This window comes from Ochlerotatus camptorhynchus, unplaced genomic scaffold, assembly GCF_037179485.1.
Source record: "Ochlerotatus camptorhynchus isolate MF236.1 unplaced genomic scaffold, CSIRO-AGI_Acam_v1.1 ptg000010l, whole genome shotgun sequence".
Lineage (NCBI taxonomy): Eukaryota > Metazoa > Arthropoda > Insecta > Diptera > Culicidae > Ochlerotatus > Ochlerotatus camptorhynchus.
In genome coordinates, this window is record NW_027040502.1 from 662,869 (window position 1) to 680,716 (window position 17,848).

The window sequence follows — 17,848 nt, forward strand, 5'->3', positions numbered from 1 at the left end:
TGAGACAGGACGTCCAGGCCTCTCTGAAGTTTGGCAGTCAGAGCTCCGATGACCCTACCCTTGTAGACGATGGATCTGCGAACAGAGACACCATAAGGGAGAGTTGGCATATCGAAGGTGAACAGGTTGAACAGAATGGGGTCAAGGATGCTTCCTTGTTGAACCCCAGCACCGGTATTGAAAGCATCCGATGTGATGCCATTCAGAGAGACTCGGAACGTCCTGTTCAATAGATAGTTGTTAATTAACTTCACTAGGAAGATTGGAAGACCGTAGTGCTGCAATTTGAACACCAGGCCATCATGCCAGATATTGGTGGTAGGTCGAACGACCTTTCCGAAAACCAAACTGTTCCTCTAGTAACAAGTTGTTTTCATCGGCAGATGTTAGGAGCCGGTGGTAGACTGCTCTTTCAAACAATTTTGATAACTTTGAGAGAAGACTGATTGGTCGATAACTTGAAGGAGAGGACGGATCGTTCCCTGGTTTCTGGATGGGTATAACTTTTGTTGACTTCCAGCATTAGGGGAAGTAGCCAAGTCTGAGGCACAGATTAAAAATCAGTGCCAGATGATTGTATAATTCATTGATCATTCAGGATGTTGTCGAAACCTGGGGCCTTCATGTTTTTAGATGATTTGATATAGGCCAACAGTTCGTCAGCCATAATCCCGGATTCCTAGGAAAAAAAATATTGGGAATCTGATGGAGGTTGGTTGCGTTTTCAGCAACCTCAGCTTAGTGAGGGCTGATGATGTTTTATCCGAGATTATCGGAGCTGACGAAGTGTTGACCTATCGTGGCAGCCTTTTCTCCAGGAGTTATCAGATGAACCACTGGGTCGCCGTAACGATCCAGTGGGGTCAGTGGTGGAATGGGTCTTGGCTTTCTTTAAAGAATTGTGATTAGTTTCCAAAAGGGCTTTGCACAATCTGGGAGAAAGTGGATCATGTTAGCAAAGTCCTCATTTCGGAGGTCCACCTGCCTCCTGGCTTGGATAGTTTTTGTTAGGCGATAACAGAGGGTCTTAAGGACAGGCAGACCAGAGCGTTGGTACTGCCTTTGGATGGTGTTAAGGAGTCTTATAAGGTCTTTGGTAGATCTGTCAAGGTTCAAAGTATTCCTCACCTGTCTGGATACTGGCACGTGTTGTTGCCTGGCCCGGGATATCGCCTCCTCGATGGAATGCAGAAACCGGTCAACGTCTTCAGTCGTCTCCGGGAGGACACCATAGTCGACAGTGGAGTCGACACAGTGTTGGAAGTGATCCCAGCTGACACGATGATAGTTGCGTCGGGAAGCTGGGAATTGGTTGACAAATGAACCCACTTCGGCCACCACCGGATAGTGGTCCGAACTCACCTCCTGGTGGATCACAGGTTGCAAGATGTTGTTTCCCATGTTGTTGACGAAGATTTCGATGATGGAGTGCACGCCGGACCGACTCAGCCGGGTGGGAGTGTCCGGTACCAGAATGGTGTAGTGAGTCTCTTGCAGATCGTCGTTCAGGATGGTGCCGTTTTGATTCCGCCTTTGGTTGCCCCAAGCTTGATGTTTGGCGTTCAGGTCGCCAGCGATGATGAATTTTCTACGGCATCGTGTTATCTTGATTTTTTTTTAATTAATTTATTTGATAAGGCTCAACCGAATTAACTTTACAGAGCCGAGGATTCTTGTTCACTATACAATACATATTAAAACTATAGTCAAAAGGTACAACACAATAAACATTTTATCTTCTGCTGTCCAATAAGCCTCCTCCACCAGAACGGGACCCGCTTCCAGTGGTTTCATTGTATGGCAGATTCGCCAACGAGAGTCAGAGCGCTTCCATTGCATCAATGGACGCAAAACGTGGTCAGTATTCACACATTCATCACGAAACGGTTGCTTGCCAAAGTCGACGACGCATCGACTGAAAGAACTGCTGATGAAGAACAATGAGGAGGACCACACAATGGTTGCTGCCGAGTAAACAGACGATCGCGTGACACACATTGAGAGTGGTCTGCTTCTGTCGACAGCCGAGTGTACACTGACCGTGTTATCTTGACAATATCCTTCCGCAGGTCTGCCGTGGATCTAGCCCTGGCGTTTGCTTGTTTCTGGCAGGCCGCAATGATGGTGACGGGGCCGACGGGTGCGAAGACTTCCACTCGCAATGCTTGAACCATTTTTAGCTGGAAACTCGGTAGCAGCCGGCAGCAGATGTTGTTCCTGGTAGCGATGGTCACTCCACCACCCCCAGAGCTTGTCCGATCCAACCTCACGAGCCGGAATCCAGGAATAAATACGTTCATCTCCGGTTCCGGTGATGATAGCGATGTTGATGCTATGTTCGTTGAGGAAGTAAACGAACTCGATAATTTTACTCCTGAGCGAGCAATCGTTCCAGTTTCCAATTTTGATGAGCTCACGGTCTATAACTGAGCATAAGAGTAGCCACAGCTTGGAGCTGGTTGGATTTGTTCTTGATGGTGTTGGCAATGTCGTGCATCTTGAGGAAGATGATCATTAGTTCCGCTGCGGTGAACCAAGAACCATAGATGATTTCGGGCTGCGGTAGGAACGGTCCATCCTGACGCCAGTTTAGCCAAGGGGCTGTGGGGAGATCCTGCGGCTGTGGAGCAGCAGTCGTCTGTTGACCTCTGTTTGCAGGGGCTCCGGCAGTTTGAGCTTGATCAGCAGAAGCAGCGGTACGAGCTACAGCCAATCGTTGATTAAGTGGCAGCGGTGGCAGCACTGGAATCGGTCGTCGTGGAACCGGTAGGAAGTTCTGATCATTGATTTCTGTCACCTTCTTGCCGCCGGGCTGCTTTCATGTCGATGCTTTCTTCAGAATCTCGATGTACTCGGCGTACTTCGAGCAGGCCTTGCTTGTAGCTTTGTGAGCAGCACCGCAGTTGGCGCAAATGGGATCGGCTTCATCGAGTCTGTCGCAGGCGTTGGTTTTGTGTTGTTTGCCACACTTGATGCAGTGGCTGACCATATAGCAATTCTTCGTTCCATGCCCGAACAGCAGGCAGTTCGAGCATTGGGTGACTCCACGACTGACTGAACAGGGTGCGGATGCCCTGGAGGTCCATCAAAGTTGTTGAGTTCTTCTCTAGGTAAACCAGGTATAGCTGGTAGCGGTACTTGACGGCCATGTTATGGTGGGCTATCTTATGAATTTGGACCGGCTTCAGTCCATTAGCCACCAGCTCTTCCAAGAGGACGCCTGTGTCCATGTCGTATAGTCGTAGACCACCTTGAACGGCTTAAAAGCCTCGATGTCGTGGGAAAACTACTCTACTTGTGCTTGGTCCAGTATGGTCTGTATCGCCTTGTAGTATTTCAACGCCGGAACTATCAGTTTGTGTCCTTCCGTGCACAGCTCGATGGTGCACCGGACACCCTGCGTGATGTAGAAGGTTGTTTTTTCCCGCAGTCCGGGAGGGAAGCCATAGAAGGGCGGCATTCTGTCCTTCTTCGCCGATCCTGTTGTTTCCGTCACGGACTCTGCACCGTCGTTCAGAACGGAGAACCGATTGTTGTCCAGCAGCGCCACCGCGCGATTTTTTACCCATGCCTGGGTCTGCGAGAACGTCTCTATTCAACACAAGACCAAAAGGAACAACGTAATCGATCGAACGAAAAGAGCGAGAAAAAAAACATCGACTGTACTGCTCAACAGTCTGGCAGCGAATGACAACGATCATTTCAAGACCAACAATTGAAATGGACTTTACTCCATTTTGTAAACAAGGCCATTTTCTCGCGAACCGAAACCTTCATTCGCAAACCTAAACCACAATCGGGTAGAGGAGAATTTCCCCTACCTGTTCATTATGTTGGTTTGCCTTTGCGGACTTCGGTTCGCGAGAAAATGGTCTTACACGGTTTGTTCACAAAACGGAGTTAAGGCCATTTCAATTGTTGGTCTTGATTTACTCCGTTCCGTGATTTTATACAACGGTGCTCATTTGTAAAAACTATAGCATATCTGAACAACTATCATCTAACATCTATCAGCGTACTTATCCTCCGACATCTCTACTTACCTCTGTTGCTCTACTCTTCTGTTCTACATGTTTTCCACCGCTCTGCTGCCATTTTTTAATCAAAAGGAGGGGTGAGGGCTCTTGCTACCAATGTCTTAGATATTCAAAAGCTACCATTGTAAAACCATAGTTTAAATGCTAAAACAAACTTTAAAAAAAAAAGTTGCTCTAGACCCCTGTCGCGTACAACGCGAACAGTAAGAACAACACACAATTCATCAGATGAAAAACCCACACAAATTATATTGTACCGAACATCACACAACCAGCAGATATAAATACGACCAGCATCCCGGCCAAGTAATCAGTTCACACCAAACTATTGTTTCATCTACACGTCAAATACACAACCGGTCAAACGCAACGCAGTGAAGTTTACTTCTTTTTCAGCCTTTGTCAAGGCTAGAGTTTAGAACTTTCATACCGTAAACCAGAACCAGTGACCTACCCCAGATCATTCCATTCCGCCGTTGCTACCGAAGAGGATTGTGTGGCACGGACATCCCCCGATCAATTATTTCAATCAAGGTCGCAAATGATAGGTAAAAACCTATTCTTGTATGTGTGCAAATATCAGACTTGCCGACATTTTTTTTTATGTTGAACCGTGTGAGAACTTTCATAAACTTTTGACCCACCAATATTGGACTAGTAGGGAAATTTACGTATTCTCGGCAACCAAAGCAGCGACAATCTTTCAAAAGCCTTTTTCTCTAAGTAAAGGCCCAAACGCAATGTGGGCGGAAGCGGAACGGAAACGGAAAGTTTGACAGTTGTCACAAATTACATCAAGCTGCCTAACCGAAGTCGACTTGGTTCTAACTAGTTTTCAATCCGACAAGTAGGCTTACTCAGATTGGGATTTTCCGCTGCCTCTGCCGTTCCGCTTCCGCTGTCATTGCGCTTGATGATGATGACGATGATGATGATTGAGACTACCACTCATGTAGAAAGGCGCCTGCACATAGCAGTGGGCAATCCAATCTGGACGGCTTGATCAAGTCCCACTGACAAATCATATTCAGCTTGGCGCTGTATGAAGGGCCAAAACCGGAGGGGTGGACCCGATGATCTTACCATGTATAGTTCTTATTTTTATTTATTTTTTTATTTTTTTATTGAAACCATTTTGTTCGTCATCTCTCATATTTAAGTAAGTGTGCAGCCCAATTCTTTGATTATTTTTTTTTTGTTTTAACTGATATGAATTTTACATCTATTTGTTAATTTTACCTTTAAATATCTCTACCTATTTTTACTTGAATTTTGTGTTTATTGATCCTCTTGCATATCTTGGCTTCATTTCCTCTTGAATTTTTTTTTCAATGTTTGTGTTTATCTCTTTCACTCTCGTTTCCATTCGTAGATTCCCCATTCGATATTTCGCTTGAATTATCTTAATAAATTGTTTCAGCTGCTTTTTTGAGTTTTTCTCTATCTTTAACTAACTCTATCCAATATCTCTCTGTTAATTCTCTATATCTATTTTTATCTTGTTCCAAAGAATCCTTCCAAGTTAAACTAGGTCTTCTTTCTTTCTTTTTATTGAACTTTAATTGAAATGCTTTTCTGAGAGGATGTTCCCTTTCCTTGCGCATAATGTGTTCGAAGTAGCTTAACCGCCCTATTCTTATTTTTCTGTTGATCGTTTTATCCTCCCATAGTTTTTTTTTGCATTAAATCTAATACTATTTGCTTTTTTACAATGATTAAACATATTTCTCAGTATTAGTTTTTCAAAATTTGCCATCGAAATTCTGCTTTTCTTAGTAAAAACTGACACTTTTGTACCATATGTTAATGAAGGTGCTATAACAGTTTTATAAATAAGTTTTCCTAGTTCCCATGCTAGTTTGATTTTTTTACAGAACTCTACCACAATTTGACTTGTTATATAAGCGTTCAAGCATCTCTGCCTGTTAGTTAATTTTCGGTTTAGAGTTGAAGTTAGTGTTACTCCTAAATATCTAATTTTTCACTAATTTTGAATGTATTACCATTTAGAGTTATTTCAGTTAGCGCTTTAGATTTATCGTTGGGAAACCTAATAAGGACTTGACATTTATCAAAATTTACTTCTAATCCTACTGTCTTCAATTTTTCCAAGAATGCCTTAAGTATTTTTTTTTTCAAGTCCTTCTTTATTTCTAGCTATTATAATCAAATCATCTGCGAATGCTACAATTATTGTTAATTCTAGGTAGCCCAAATCTAATAATTTAAGTCCCGGAATTTCTTCAGCTAATTTCGATTCAACGCTTTGTTTTAAATAATTCAATAATTATGGAGATAACGGGCACCCCTGCTTAGTTTCCTTTCCTCTTTTTGCTTCCTTAGATAATTGTCCCTCCCACTTAATCCTTGCAACTTCAACAGCACGTCCTTTAAACTTTGTATTTTGACCGTATCAAAAGCTTTTTTTTAATATCTAATGCAAAAATATATAGATCTTTACCCGAGTTCCAATACTCTTGCATAATTCGCTTGGTGATAAATAAATGATCATCAGTCGATCTATTACTTGTGAAAGCTGCCTGATGCAGTCCTGGTTCACCAGCAAAATCAATTAGCTTCTTCGTAATACATCTAGCATAAATTTTGTAAGCTACATTGCATAATGAAATTCTCCTAAACTGTCCAGCTTCCGTGGCTCTGGCTTTCTTTGGAATTGGTATCTGCGTTGTTGTATTCCAGTCTCTTGGCATCTCGTTTCTAATATAAACCTTCTGTATTAGATCTACTAACTTACTAACAGTACTTTCATCTGCGCATTTTATATATTCCATATAAATTCTATCTGATCCTGGAGACTTACCATCACACGAAAATTTTATAATATTCATAATTTCCCGTTCCGCTTCTGATGTCATTGCGCTTGGGCCTTAACGCTCACATATGAAGTATTGGTTTGTTTACAATTTTTTGCTGCCAGCTGCTCTAACAATTTTAGTCGAAATAATTGTCAAAAACTGTTTTGAAACGCTTTTACAAAGCTCCAATCTTCTCTAGTGAGAGCGACTATTGTGGGCAACATATTTTTATACAGATGTGCTTCGGCAACTCGAAATCAGCTGCAGTTTTGTAGTGCGTGTGTATCATGTCAAGAAAACCCTGCTAGATTGCTTTTTCTCAGTGGTAAAAATATAATCAAATTGAAGCTGAAAGCCTAAATAATCGTTTGAATGCATTCAGCGAAGTGTTTTCGTACAAGATTCCAGTGTGTTGCCGAAAATAGTCTGTCATGCCGAAGCCGTCATATCCCCTAGATAGTATAAAATGACACAAGTTGTATTCTTTTGGAATTTTGTTTTCAATCCAAGCCATAAGGCATTGAAAGGGTCACCCCCGGGACCATCCACCGCGATTGGTACAATGCATCGATATGCCGATCCAATGACGCCACAGTCGACCGCTCTGTTTCCCCAATGCTGCCACCACCAGGAGTGAGTGATGCATGTAATGTAGACTTGTTTTTGTTGTGTCCTACAGATCTTATTTTTCACTGTGATCATGCTTTTTCCTTATTTTTTTTTCTCATCGCCACTTCCTCTCCCGCGCGCTCTATCGCGCTTGGATTGTATTTTTCACATCATGCTGACTGCACTGAAAGGCGAACGTTACATCCCTACGTGCATATACGTTCAAAGGTTCGATTCATGTGATGGATTCAATAAATGTGAAATAAAAGCGAGAAAAAAAAATCCCCCATTCGAACCATACACAAACTTGCGGTTGGTGGTGTGGTGAGCCGAAACGGGACAATAAAAGGGGCAACGAGGAAAACCCCTAATGCGCTTACATGGTCTTACCACTTCTGTCTTCTGTCTGTCTGTCTGTCTGTCTGTTCGTCCATCCGTTCGTCTGTTTGATTGTCGAATACCACCAGACTCAGACAAGTTGGGGCACACTTTGCATGAACTCTCTTAGTTCGCTCTATGCCCCATCTCCTCATCTTGCCAGGTCGGTCTCCACTTGGGGCACTTATGTTTGCCCTGCTGCTGCTGCTGCTGCTGGATCGAGAGACAGCAAAAAAAAAGCCAAAACGGAATTGAGTTCGGTTCGAGCTGCTCTCTAAACTGAAGGAGATTGAACAATATGTGTAAATAATTAAATTTGAAGAAATACGACGGAAAAGTGGTTTTATGCTCGACGAAGATTTCCCCCGTGACGGGATTGGACGGCAGGGTTGAAGTGTCTTGAAACGAGTGATCACTGAATTTCGGCTAAGATGGAGCAAGGCAACCCTGGCGGGTATTTCCCGGTAGGAGGCTCACGAGGCGGAACCAAACGTCTGCTGGAAGGAAATTGGACTGATTCGTACTTGTACTGTTTCTTTTCTCCGATGGCCATGCCACTTACGTATGGAGATGAAGGAGGTGGACGTGGAGGCAGATGTGGAACCATACTGATCAACTTGTTACGTATAGTCATCGTCGTCGTCGTCGTCATGCATGTGAAGATCCGTATGAGACCAGTTCGGCTCAACCCGGGTTGCCTTTTTTTATGCCGGGAAGCTTGCCCGAGTGAGAAACAGATGCCAATCAACCGGAACGGTGGACTTCCGCTCTTCTGAGGTTGACCGGTAAGAGTAAAGTAACAGTGTGCAGTAAGTAAAGACGGTCGGATCATCGATGTGCGATCGTATGTGCTTGATTGGGATGAGGTGGGAAAAAGTAGCACCGACTGAGGAAGGCTCGGCTGGGCAGACGTTAGCGTAAGTCGTCGATCGGCAGCTTGCGGATTATTCAATGAACTTACTTCCATTGTGGCGAACATATGTACGTCGTGGGGTACCGTACGATCGATTCGTTCTGTGAAGTCAGGTGTGACTTACCTGTTGCTTGATTTTAAATTGAGAATAGAAAAAAAAATAACGCATGAAGCAGAGAAAGTGTACAGGCAAATTTAGTGGAATCATGCGAAACATGAATTATTTGAAATTGCAATCAACTTATCCGAAGAAGAGCATTTCCAGGCCGATTTACAAAACAATCAGATTTTACCCTCTCCGATTTCTAGGAAACTTGACATAATGAATCATATAATCGAGCAGTTTTGGTACGACAGAACGTCTAGCACGTTTCTGGGTCTGAGCCAGTTTTGGCCCTAGTGGGAATTATAGCTAATAATGAGATAATTTGGATGAATTGAGCAGAGCAACACACATCGGGGTTCATAGATAAAGCACCAGCTCATAATTATTCAATTTGGCAGCTTAAAATCAACTTCTTAATACTTTTGCTATAAAAGGGTAATTTTTTATCCGTCAGGCTGAAACCCTGAAATTTTGAGAATCTGAGAATCCCAAAAAACTGTCGACGTAGTTAATCAACAGCCCCTTATACGTGATGTAAAAAGTTCAATTATAGTTATGAAATACGAAATAAATACGATGTTCCGCTTTATTTCGTAATTTTGTAGTGCAGCCCACGATGGAATTTTTGTTTTATCGAAGTATAATAGCAGTTGATAAAGCCAAATTATAAAACTTTCACTGACGACCACATTGTTTTAACAACCTCCTGATGACCGCTTTATAGCCATGTCACGGCCAATTGGCCCAGTTGTAATGCAACCATTAAAACTTGATATGCGAACCAGCTTAGGAGCATCAGTTCTATTTCAGTTATATCATATACTTCACGTGATTGTAGAAAAGATTTGCTTAAAACTTTCTCATGGCCAGAAAGTCAATCAAACCTCTTAAAGACTACTTTAAAACTATGTTACAACTGCATAAATCGCTCCTGAAAAAGTTGATAATACTACGTAAGCAAAACTTTTTGATAACTTTGATGGGTTTAATTTGGATTTATTTGGTTGATGAGTTGCATTGATTATAATTTTATTGTGGTGTTATTCTTTCGATATGTGAAATCTTAATTATTTATTTATTTATTTCGTCAACCAACGTAGACTAGTATATATAAGAATACAGTTTTGTTTTCTTAAATTGATTTATTTATTTCGTCAACTTTGGACAAAAGGTTAAAAGTATAATTTTTTCTTTAATAAAAATTAAGCAGTGTCAGCTTTCCTATTTTTTATGAGTTATAATGCCTTATGGAGTAAAAATATTGTTTTAGTTTATGCCGAGACACAAACATGTGTACAAGAAAAAACGACCATCGAATGATCCGGTCGTGCATAATATTCAACAATCAACGCCGTTGCGAAGTCAAGCATCATTTCCTGATTTTCCAGTTCATATCAACGAACTCCACCACCACTATGGCATGACCAAACTGAAATCGTCGTGACAGACTTTTAGGATGACCCGATGGCAACTGTTGATGGCTCTACCATAACATCAACAGGAAGACAATATTACACAGTGATTACAAATTCAAGTGTAACATTCCAGAAGTAATTTTAATTTTTGAACTTTTCATTTATTTCCATCCATGTTTTACACCAGTTTTCTTAATAAACGATTTCGTTGCAGTTTTAAAGCTTATTTCTGTTTAAAAAGTCTTTGAAATAATTGCGTACAAAGCGTCCAGTTTTTGTACATATTTTGACAACGGTGGCGTCAGAATTCTTCTCAATTCCTCCTGCATTGATCTCAGCGAGTTCCAGCAGTTGTACATCGAGACCTTCGAGACCTGGGCCTCCCTTAGCTCAATCGGTAAAGGCGCAGCTACAAAGCAAGACCATGCTGGAGGTGGCTGGGTTCAATTCCCGGTCCGGTCTAGGAATTTTACGGGTTGGAAAATTTCTCGACTTCCCTGGGCATAGAAGTATGATTGGACTTGCCACACAATTATACCAATGCAAAAATGCTACAGACATCGAAAGCTCTCAATTAATAACTGTGGAAGTGCATCTAGAACACTAAGTTGAGAGCACGCAAAAAGCTAATATGCAAGATCCTGGAGAAGGTACAAGTGGAGACAGAGTTTTGATTCAGTCGATCGTCAACAACATCAGCCATCAGTCAGTATCATTGGAGGACGTTGTAGCGAACCAAACATTGATTATTGGTAAACAGGCAAAAATAATGAACAGCCGCGCTCAATTGAAAGCAAGCATGGATTAAGTACTTCAATGATAAGTTACTGAAAATTGAATCAGGCTCTCTTGGAAAAGCCTCAGGACAAGTCCATACATATGTATTTTTGAAACCTATTGAATCACTGGAAATGTTGAATGAATTTGCCAAAAACGTCAAGACCACATTTGTGGTACAACCGGAAAAGAGGATGGCCTTGACTAATGTTATCGATTAATTGATCATTTTAAGACTCGACAGTTTCTGATGACCTGTTCATGGACAGGGATCTCTAGAGACAATGCTGCTGCTCAAGAGTTAAATGGAGAGTCCGAGCCACAGATTGAAATTTCGTTTATGGTGTACATGAAAATTCATCAGCTCTTTTTGAAGCCGGTGTTGCAGGCAGATAACAACTTCACAGCTATCAAATGTGAAGAGTTCTTTTTTTAATGGGTACTGTTGGCGCGTTTACCGTGGCCAACTCCGGTGGGTTGGACGTGGACTGTATTTCGTTCGGATTGAAAGATTCAACACACTAATCAAATTATCACCTTAAAACTACTTTTATTCTAACTAGTTCACTATTTCTCTACAGATTGCTTTCTTACTTCACTGGATGTAACTTGGATGGTGGTCGGAATAATACTCATAAAAACGCTGGCTGGCTGTGTCGCTTTTATAGCAGTCGTCCTATCGTATTTTGCTACTTTTGGTCCTATATACTTGCCTGCCGTGCGCTACGGCGAGCAGCAGGCAGCAGCATGTTGAAGAGAAGTATATAGTGCTTCTCCCTTCTCGTTCGGTGTCCTTAAAATTCTACCTGGAGTGCGTTGTTGCCACGATGGGTGGTTTGAATGACGATCGTTTGCGTTGTGTTTTGGAAGCTACTATAGCTTGTTTCGCACGGAACATACTCCGCCCGGTTGACTCGTAGATTCAACATCACTCAGGGTTGGTGGCTCGTTGTCCTCAATCGGCAAAACTGCGATCCGGTTGATCGGTCGTCGGTAGGTAGCTCCGTTAGACGACACATCGATGGCTCGGACCAATCCATCTGGCCCTGGGAATACCTGCATGATGCGGCCTAGCTTCCAGTTAAGCGGTGGTTGATTTTTGTCCTCCAGTAGAACTACCATTCCTGGGCGAAGGTTGGATGTCGTCTTGGTATTCTTTGACCTCGGTTGAAGGCTGCACAAATAATCTCTGGACCAAGATTTCCAAAAATCCTCACGCATCTTCTGTAGATGTTGCCATCTTTTCAGACGATTAATTTGGATATCTTCAAGGGATGGTTCCAGAACGGCTGTAAGTGGTCTACCAAAAAAGTAATGAGCTGGCGTAATTACCTCTATGTCGGCTGGATCGGAGGAAATCGAAAACAGTGGCCTAGAGTTGAGAACTGCTTCGATTTCGGTGAGTATGGTTGTTAGCTCTTCAAATGACAATTTGGAATAGCCAACCACTCTGAGCAAATGTTTCTTTGTCGATTTTACAGCGGCCTCCCACAAGCCACCGAACTCGGGTGCGTTCGGCGGTATGAAATGCCACTCGATCTCTTTTGGCTGACAGAAGGACTGGATACGTCCTGTGAACTGCTGATCCTGGAACTGTTGATATAGCTGGTGCAACTCGTGTAGTGCTCCTCGGAAGTTGGTGGCATTGTCAGAATGCAACTGTTGCACCATTCCTCTTCGGCTGATGAACCGTTGTAGCGCAGCTAAGAAGGCGTCGGATGTGAGATCAGACACGACCTCGAGATGCACTGCTTTTGTTACCATGCAAACAAATACTGCCACGTAAGCCTTGATGAGCCTGGATCGGTAATTTCCCATCTTGATCCAAAATGGGCCGGCGTAGTCGACACCAGTCACTGCAAACGGAGGTGCTGGATTTATCCTCGGTTGAGGAAGATTGCCCATCAGCTGCGTTGACATATTTGGATTTGTGCGGAAACACCTTACACAATTGCGGGTCACTTGCCGGATGGTTGAACGGGCGCTCAGCAACCAATACCTCTGGCGCATAGCAGCAATCAAGCCATTTTGCCCAAGGTGCAAATGCTCGATGTGCATTGTGCGGATTAGCTGCTTCGTCAGTGGATGTCTGTTCGGAAGGATAATCGGATTCTTCGTCTCGGCTCGTAGATTCGAATGTTGCAGGCGACCACCAACTCGAAGCAATCCATCGACGAACACTGGATTCAAGCCTCCTAGCTTGCGGCACGGTTTGTTGGTTTGGACACGACGTATTTCGTCAGCTAGCTCTGACTGTTGAACCATCCTCATAATGGTGAAATTCGATCGACGGAGTTCGGAAATAGTAACGTATCGGTTGAAGATACGTTGTGACCTGTTCTTGGTGCGGATGTTGGCGATGAATCGAAGTACCAATGCCATGATGCGTTCGATCTTCCTGAAGTCACTGAAGCGGGAAAACAGTGGAAACTGTTCCACCACCGGTTTCGGACAAAAATCTTGAGGCGATCGGCTGATCGTTTCATCCACGCCAGAACGATTTGACTGTCCGACCAGAGGACCCCGTCACGGAATTCCATTTGCATGGCTGGGATAATCCTCTGAATGAGTCGAGTTAGTAGCAATGCGGCACACAATTCCTTTCGAGGCGTTGAAAGGTCATGTAGCGGAGCAACCTTGGACTTGCTACTCAGCAACTTCATCTTGGCGGAACCGTTGGAGAACAGGCTTCGAACATAAACACATGCACCATACGCCAATGATGATGCGTCGGCAAAACCGTGGATTTCGAAGGACACGGCGTCGTGGAACGTAACTCTTCTTGGTATGGCGATTTTGTCGAGTGCTGGCAAGGTATTTACAAATTCAACCCATCGCTCCTGTATCGAGTCGTTGACGGGCTCATCCCAGCCAATCTTGTGCTTCCACAGCTGTTGCACTAGTAGTTTGGCGACGACAATCACTGGTGACACAAGTCCTAACGGGTCAAAAAGCTTGGCCACCTCGGAGTAGATAATACGCTTCGTTGATCGTTGATTCAAATCACATTGTGGCGGCCTTGCGATGAGGAAATGATCGACTTTTGGATCCCAAAGCAAGCCTAGCACTTTGATAACTCCATTCGGTCCGTATTCTTCCAATGGAACGGGCTGTTCCAGTCGATCGTTTGGAATGTGGTTAAAAAACTCTTTTGAGTTGGAACACCACTTGTGCAGCGAAAACCCTCCTCTCTTCAGTAAGCCTTCCAGCTGCCTTGCTGCTTCGAGGGCCTCCGGAAGTGAATTTGCACCGGAAAATGCATCGTCGACGTAAAAATCCTCCTTGGCGATTTGCGCACCGATCGGAAAATCGGTTGATTCATCATCGGCGAGCTGCTGCAAGCACCTGGTAGCTTGCAACGGAGCCGATGCTGTTCCATATGTAACCGTCGTGAGCTCCAAGACTCAAGTGGCTCTGACGGCTGCTCACACCAAAATACACGGAGATAATGTGTGTCCCTTGGATGCATCTTGATTTGTCGATACATCTTCGGCACGTCGGCTGTGAATGCAACTGGGTACTTGCAGAACCTGAGTATGACGTCATAGAGTTCTTTCTGTACCACTGCACCGACTTGTAGAACCTCATTGAGTGAACGGTGGTTCACTGTTGGTTTGGCGCTGGCATCAAATACCACCCTGCACTTGGTGGTCGAACATGATGGGCGAAGTACCGCATGGTGCGGCAGGTAGTAGTTTTGCTGGTGCGGTGGATCGTCTTCTTCTCGTACTTCGTGGCAGTGTCCCAGCTCTTCATACTCACGCATGAACTAAACATACTGCTCGTTCAAATCGGGGTTCCGCTGCAGCCTCCTCTGCAGCATCTGGAATCGCTTCAAAGCAACCGCTCGGCAGTCACTAAGCTCGTGCACGTTATCCTTGAACGGTAGCCTCACTTGGTATTGTCCATTTTCATCACGCTGGTGGGTGGCGACGAAATGGGCTTCACACTTCTGTTCTTCTTTCGTCAGAGGACTCGAATCTGGCACCTCTTCGAGCCTCCAAAATCGTTGAATGGATTCCTCGATGTCATCCAACGATACGATGAGCGAATGTTGTGGTTGATTGGCGTTGATCGTGTTAGTGAATACACCGCCTAAAACCCATCCAAGGCAGGTTTTACGGAGATCGGGAAGGCTGTCGTCGAGTTTGATATGTCCTGGTCGCATCAACTTGAAGAATAACTCTGCACCAAGAAGCATATCGATCTTGTCCGGTTTGTAGAATTCCGGATCGGCTAGTTGGACGCCGAAGGGACAAGATGACACGTCGATTCTTGTTGGCGGGATGACACCTGTCACATTGGGCGTAACCAAACACTCCACGTGTGCTTGGAAGTCGGTGAGTCGAGATCGGATGTTGACCATCACCTTATCGTGGGCTACAGTCCTGACGTCGTTGATGCCACAGTTTGGAACGTTGACACGATGCTTCTGAATTCTTAAAAGATTTGCAAAATTGTTTGTTACGAAATTTACCTGAGAGCCGCTATCTAGCAGTACTCGGCATGAATGCAGTTGATTGCTTTCGTCCAGCACGTTGACAACCGCTGTCAGCAGGAACACAGTTTTCGTGGAATCGGCGTAGTTACACGAGCAGGATGTGCTCGGTATATCTCTTCCGGATGGCGGGTTTGCTACCGTGCTGTTCGGTTGAACTGTGCGGGACTCTTCTTTCGGAACGGACACGTTGGCTTTCGGTTCTCGGTTTACCTCGTCGTTGTGGAGTTGTGTATGATGCCGTTTCTGACACTTTTGGCAGCACCTCGGTGATGAACACTCCTTGGAGCTGTGCCCCTTGCGCAGACAGTTGAAAAACACACCAGTTGTGCGTACCTTCTCCAGCCGTTTGTCAAAGGACATGTTACCAAGCGCATTGCATTGGTAGTTGCGATGTGCACCTTGGCAGAAATCACAAACCTCCTTGCTGATTGGTGTGGTTGCGGCGGCATGGACCTTCGGGTTGCTTGCTTTCGGTTGGAATGCTTGTACCTTCGGGGTCGATTTGGAAGCGGGCTGCGCATTAACCTTCTGGAAAGCTGTTTCGCAGTTCTCCAACATTTCACATCTCGATTGCAGGAACATAATAGTTTGCGCATACTTGGGTAGCACGCCCTTCTTCTGTGTGCCTTCCCATGCCATCCTGGTCGTGTTGTCCATGGCGGTCGTCAGCAAATGAACCAGAAACAAATCGGAAATACCGAGGAATTCCTGTTCCAGATACTTCAGGCTCTCGACGTGGCGGGTGCACTCATCGAGCAGACGTCGCACCTCCTTGTGGGATCCGGATGACATTCCTTGCAAGTTGAACAGACCACGAACGTGCGTCTCGACTATGATCCTTTTGTTTTCATAGCGATCGGTGAGAATGTTCCACGCTTGCTGGTAATTACCTTCGCTGTTTACTTTGTCATCCAGAGCACCTGTTGCTGCACCAACCAGAGCCTTGTCCAGATGATACAGCTTGATCGCGTTCGAGTCTCCTGAGTTGGCCATCAAGTCTTGGAATATGGCCTTGAACTTCGGCCAGTTGGCATAATCACCATCGAAGGTGGGAATTGGAGCCTTCAACGGTTGCTGTTGGACGATGATTTGTTGTTGCGGGGCTTGAGCACGAACACTTGCATTTTCGTGTGCCATGATTAGCTCATCGATGGTCGTGCGGACGAAGTCGTATCGGTCTTCAAATGCGACACAAACTTCCTCCTGCTGCTGAAAACTTTCTTGGGGAATGATAGCAACCAGTTTGCTATGCACTGCGCTGTATTCGTTGTAGGCCACATCGATATTCTTCATGTACGTCCTGAGTTGTGAGAGGCTCACCAAGTTTCGAGCGGCAACAAGCGCCCTTTGCACACGCACTACTTTCATGGTGACCTGGTCTCGCTGGCGGGAAAGCGACGTTATTTCCTTCACGGTTTCGGAATCAGCACTGATTTCCCATTCTGCAAATCCTTCGAATATTGCTGACTCGTCGTGCTGCTTCTCCTTGCCTGTGCCCTCAGCTGTTTCCTTAGCAGCAGGCTTACCTTTCGGGGTTCGATCGACTGGCATAATGAACTCGTTGTCACGTCGTACGTTACACACAGCACGAGTACGTATGGTTTCGGAATAGCGGTTCTGTAGAAACATCCTTCGGCGGGCGGGTTGAAACTTGCGAATCGGATTCGCAAGCGGCGGTGATCAATAATTGATTCCTCTCCTGGCGGTACACGTCGTGGTTGGCACACCACGGAAGCGTGTCGGAATACACTCGGTCGAGTGGCGATGGTGTCGAATCCTTTCCTACGGGCGGCGCTGGATCCGGCTCGAAGGACCACTATGATGGCACGTTTACCGTGGCCAACTCCGGTGGGTTGGAAGTGGACTGTATTTCGTTCGGATTGAAAGATTCAACACGCTAATCAAATTATCACCTTAACACTACTTTTATTCTAACTAGTTCACTATTTCTCTACAGATTGCTTTCTTACTTCACTGGATGTAACTTGGATGGTGGTCGGAATAATACTCATAAAAACGCTGGCTGGCTGTGTCGCTTTTATAGCAGTCGTCCTATCGTATTTTGCTACTTTTGGTCCTATATACTTGCCTGCCGTGCGCTACGGCGAGCAGCAGGCAGCAGCATGTTGAAGAGAAGTATATAGTGCTTCTCCCTTCTCGTTCGGTGTCCTTAAAATTCTACCTGGAGTGCGTTGTTGCCACGATGGGTGGTTTGAATGACGATCGTTTGCGTTGTGTTTTGGAAGCTACTATAGCTTGTTTCGCACGGAACAGGTACCTTTAAACGGGGCTAGCC

General features: G+C 44.7%; 1 protein-coding gene across 1 annotated transcript; it reads right to left on the minus strand.

The window, feature by feature from the left end:
* Positions 1-14,820: 14,820 nt before the first annotated feature.
* On the minus strand, positions 14,821-16,344 carry LOC135699146 (uncharacterized). The gene has a single exon (XM_065219366.1). It carries the CDS (start codon positions 16,342-16,344, stop codon positions 14,821-14,823), a length of 1,524 nt encoding a protein of 507 aa, XP_065075438.1.
* Between the last annotated feature and the right edge of the window lie 1,504 nt (positions 16,345-17,848).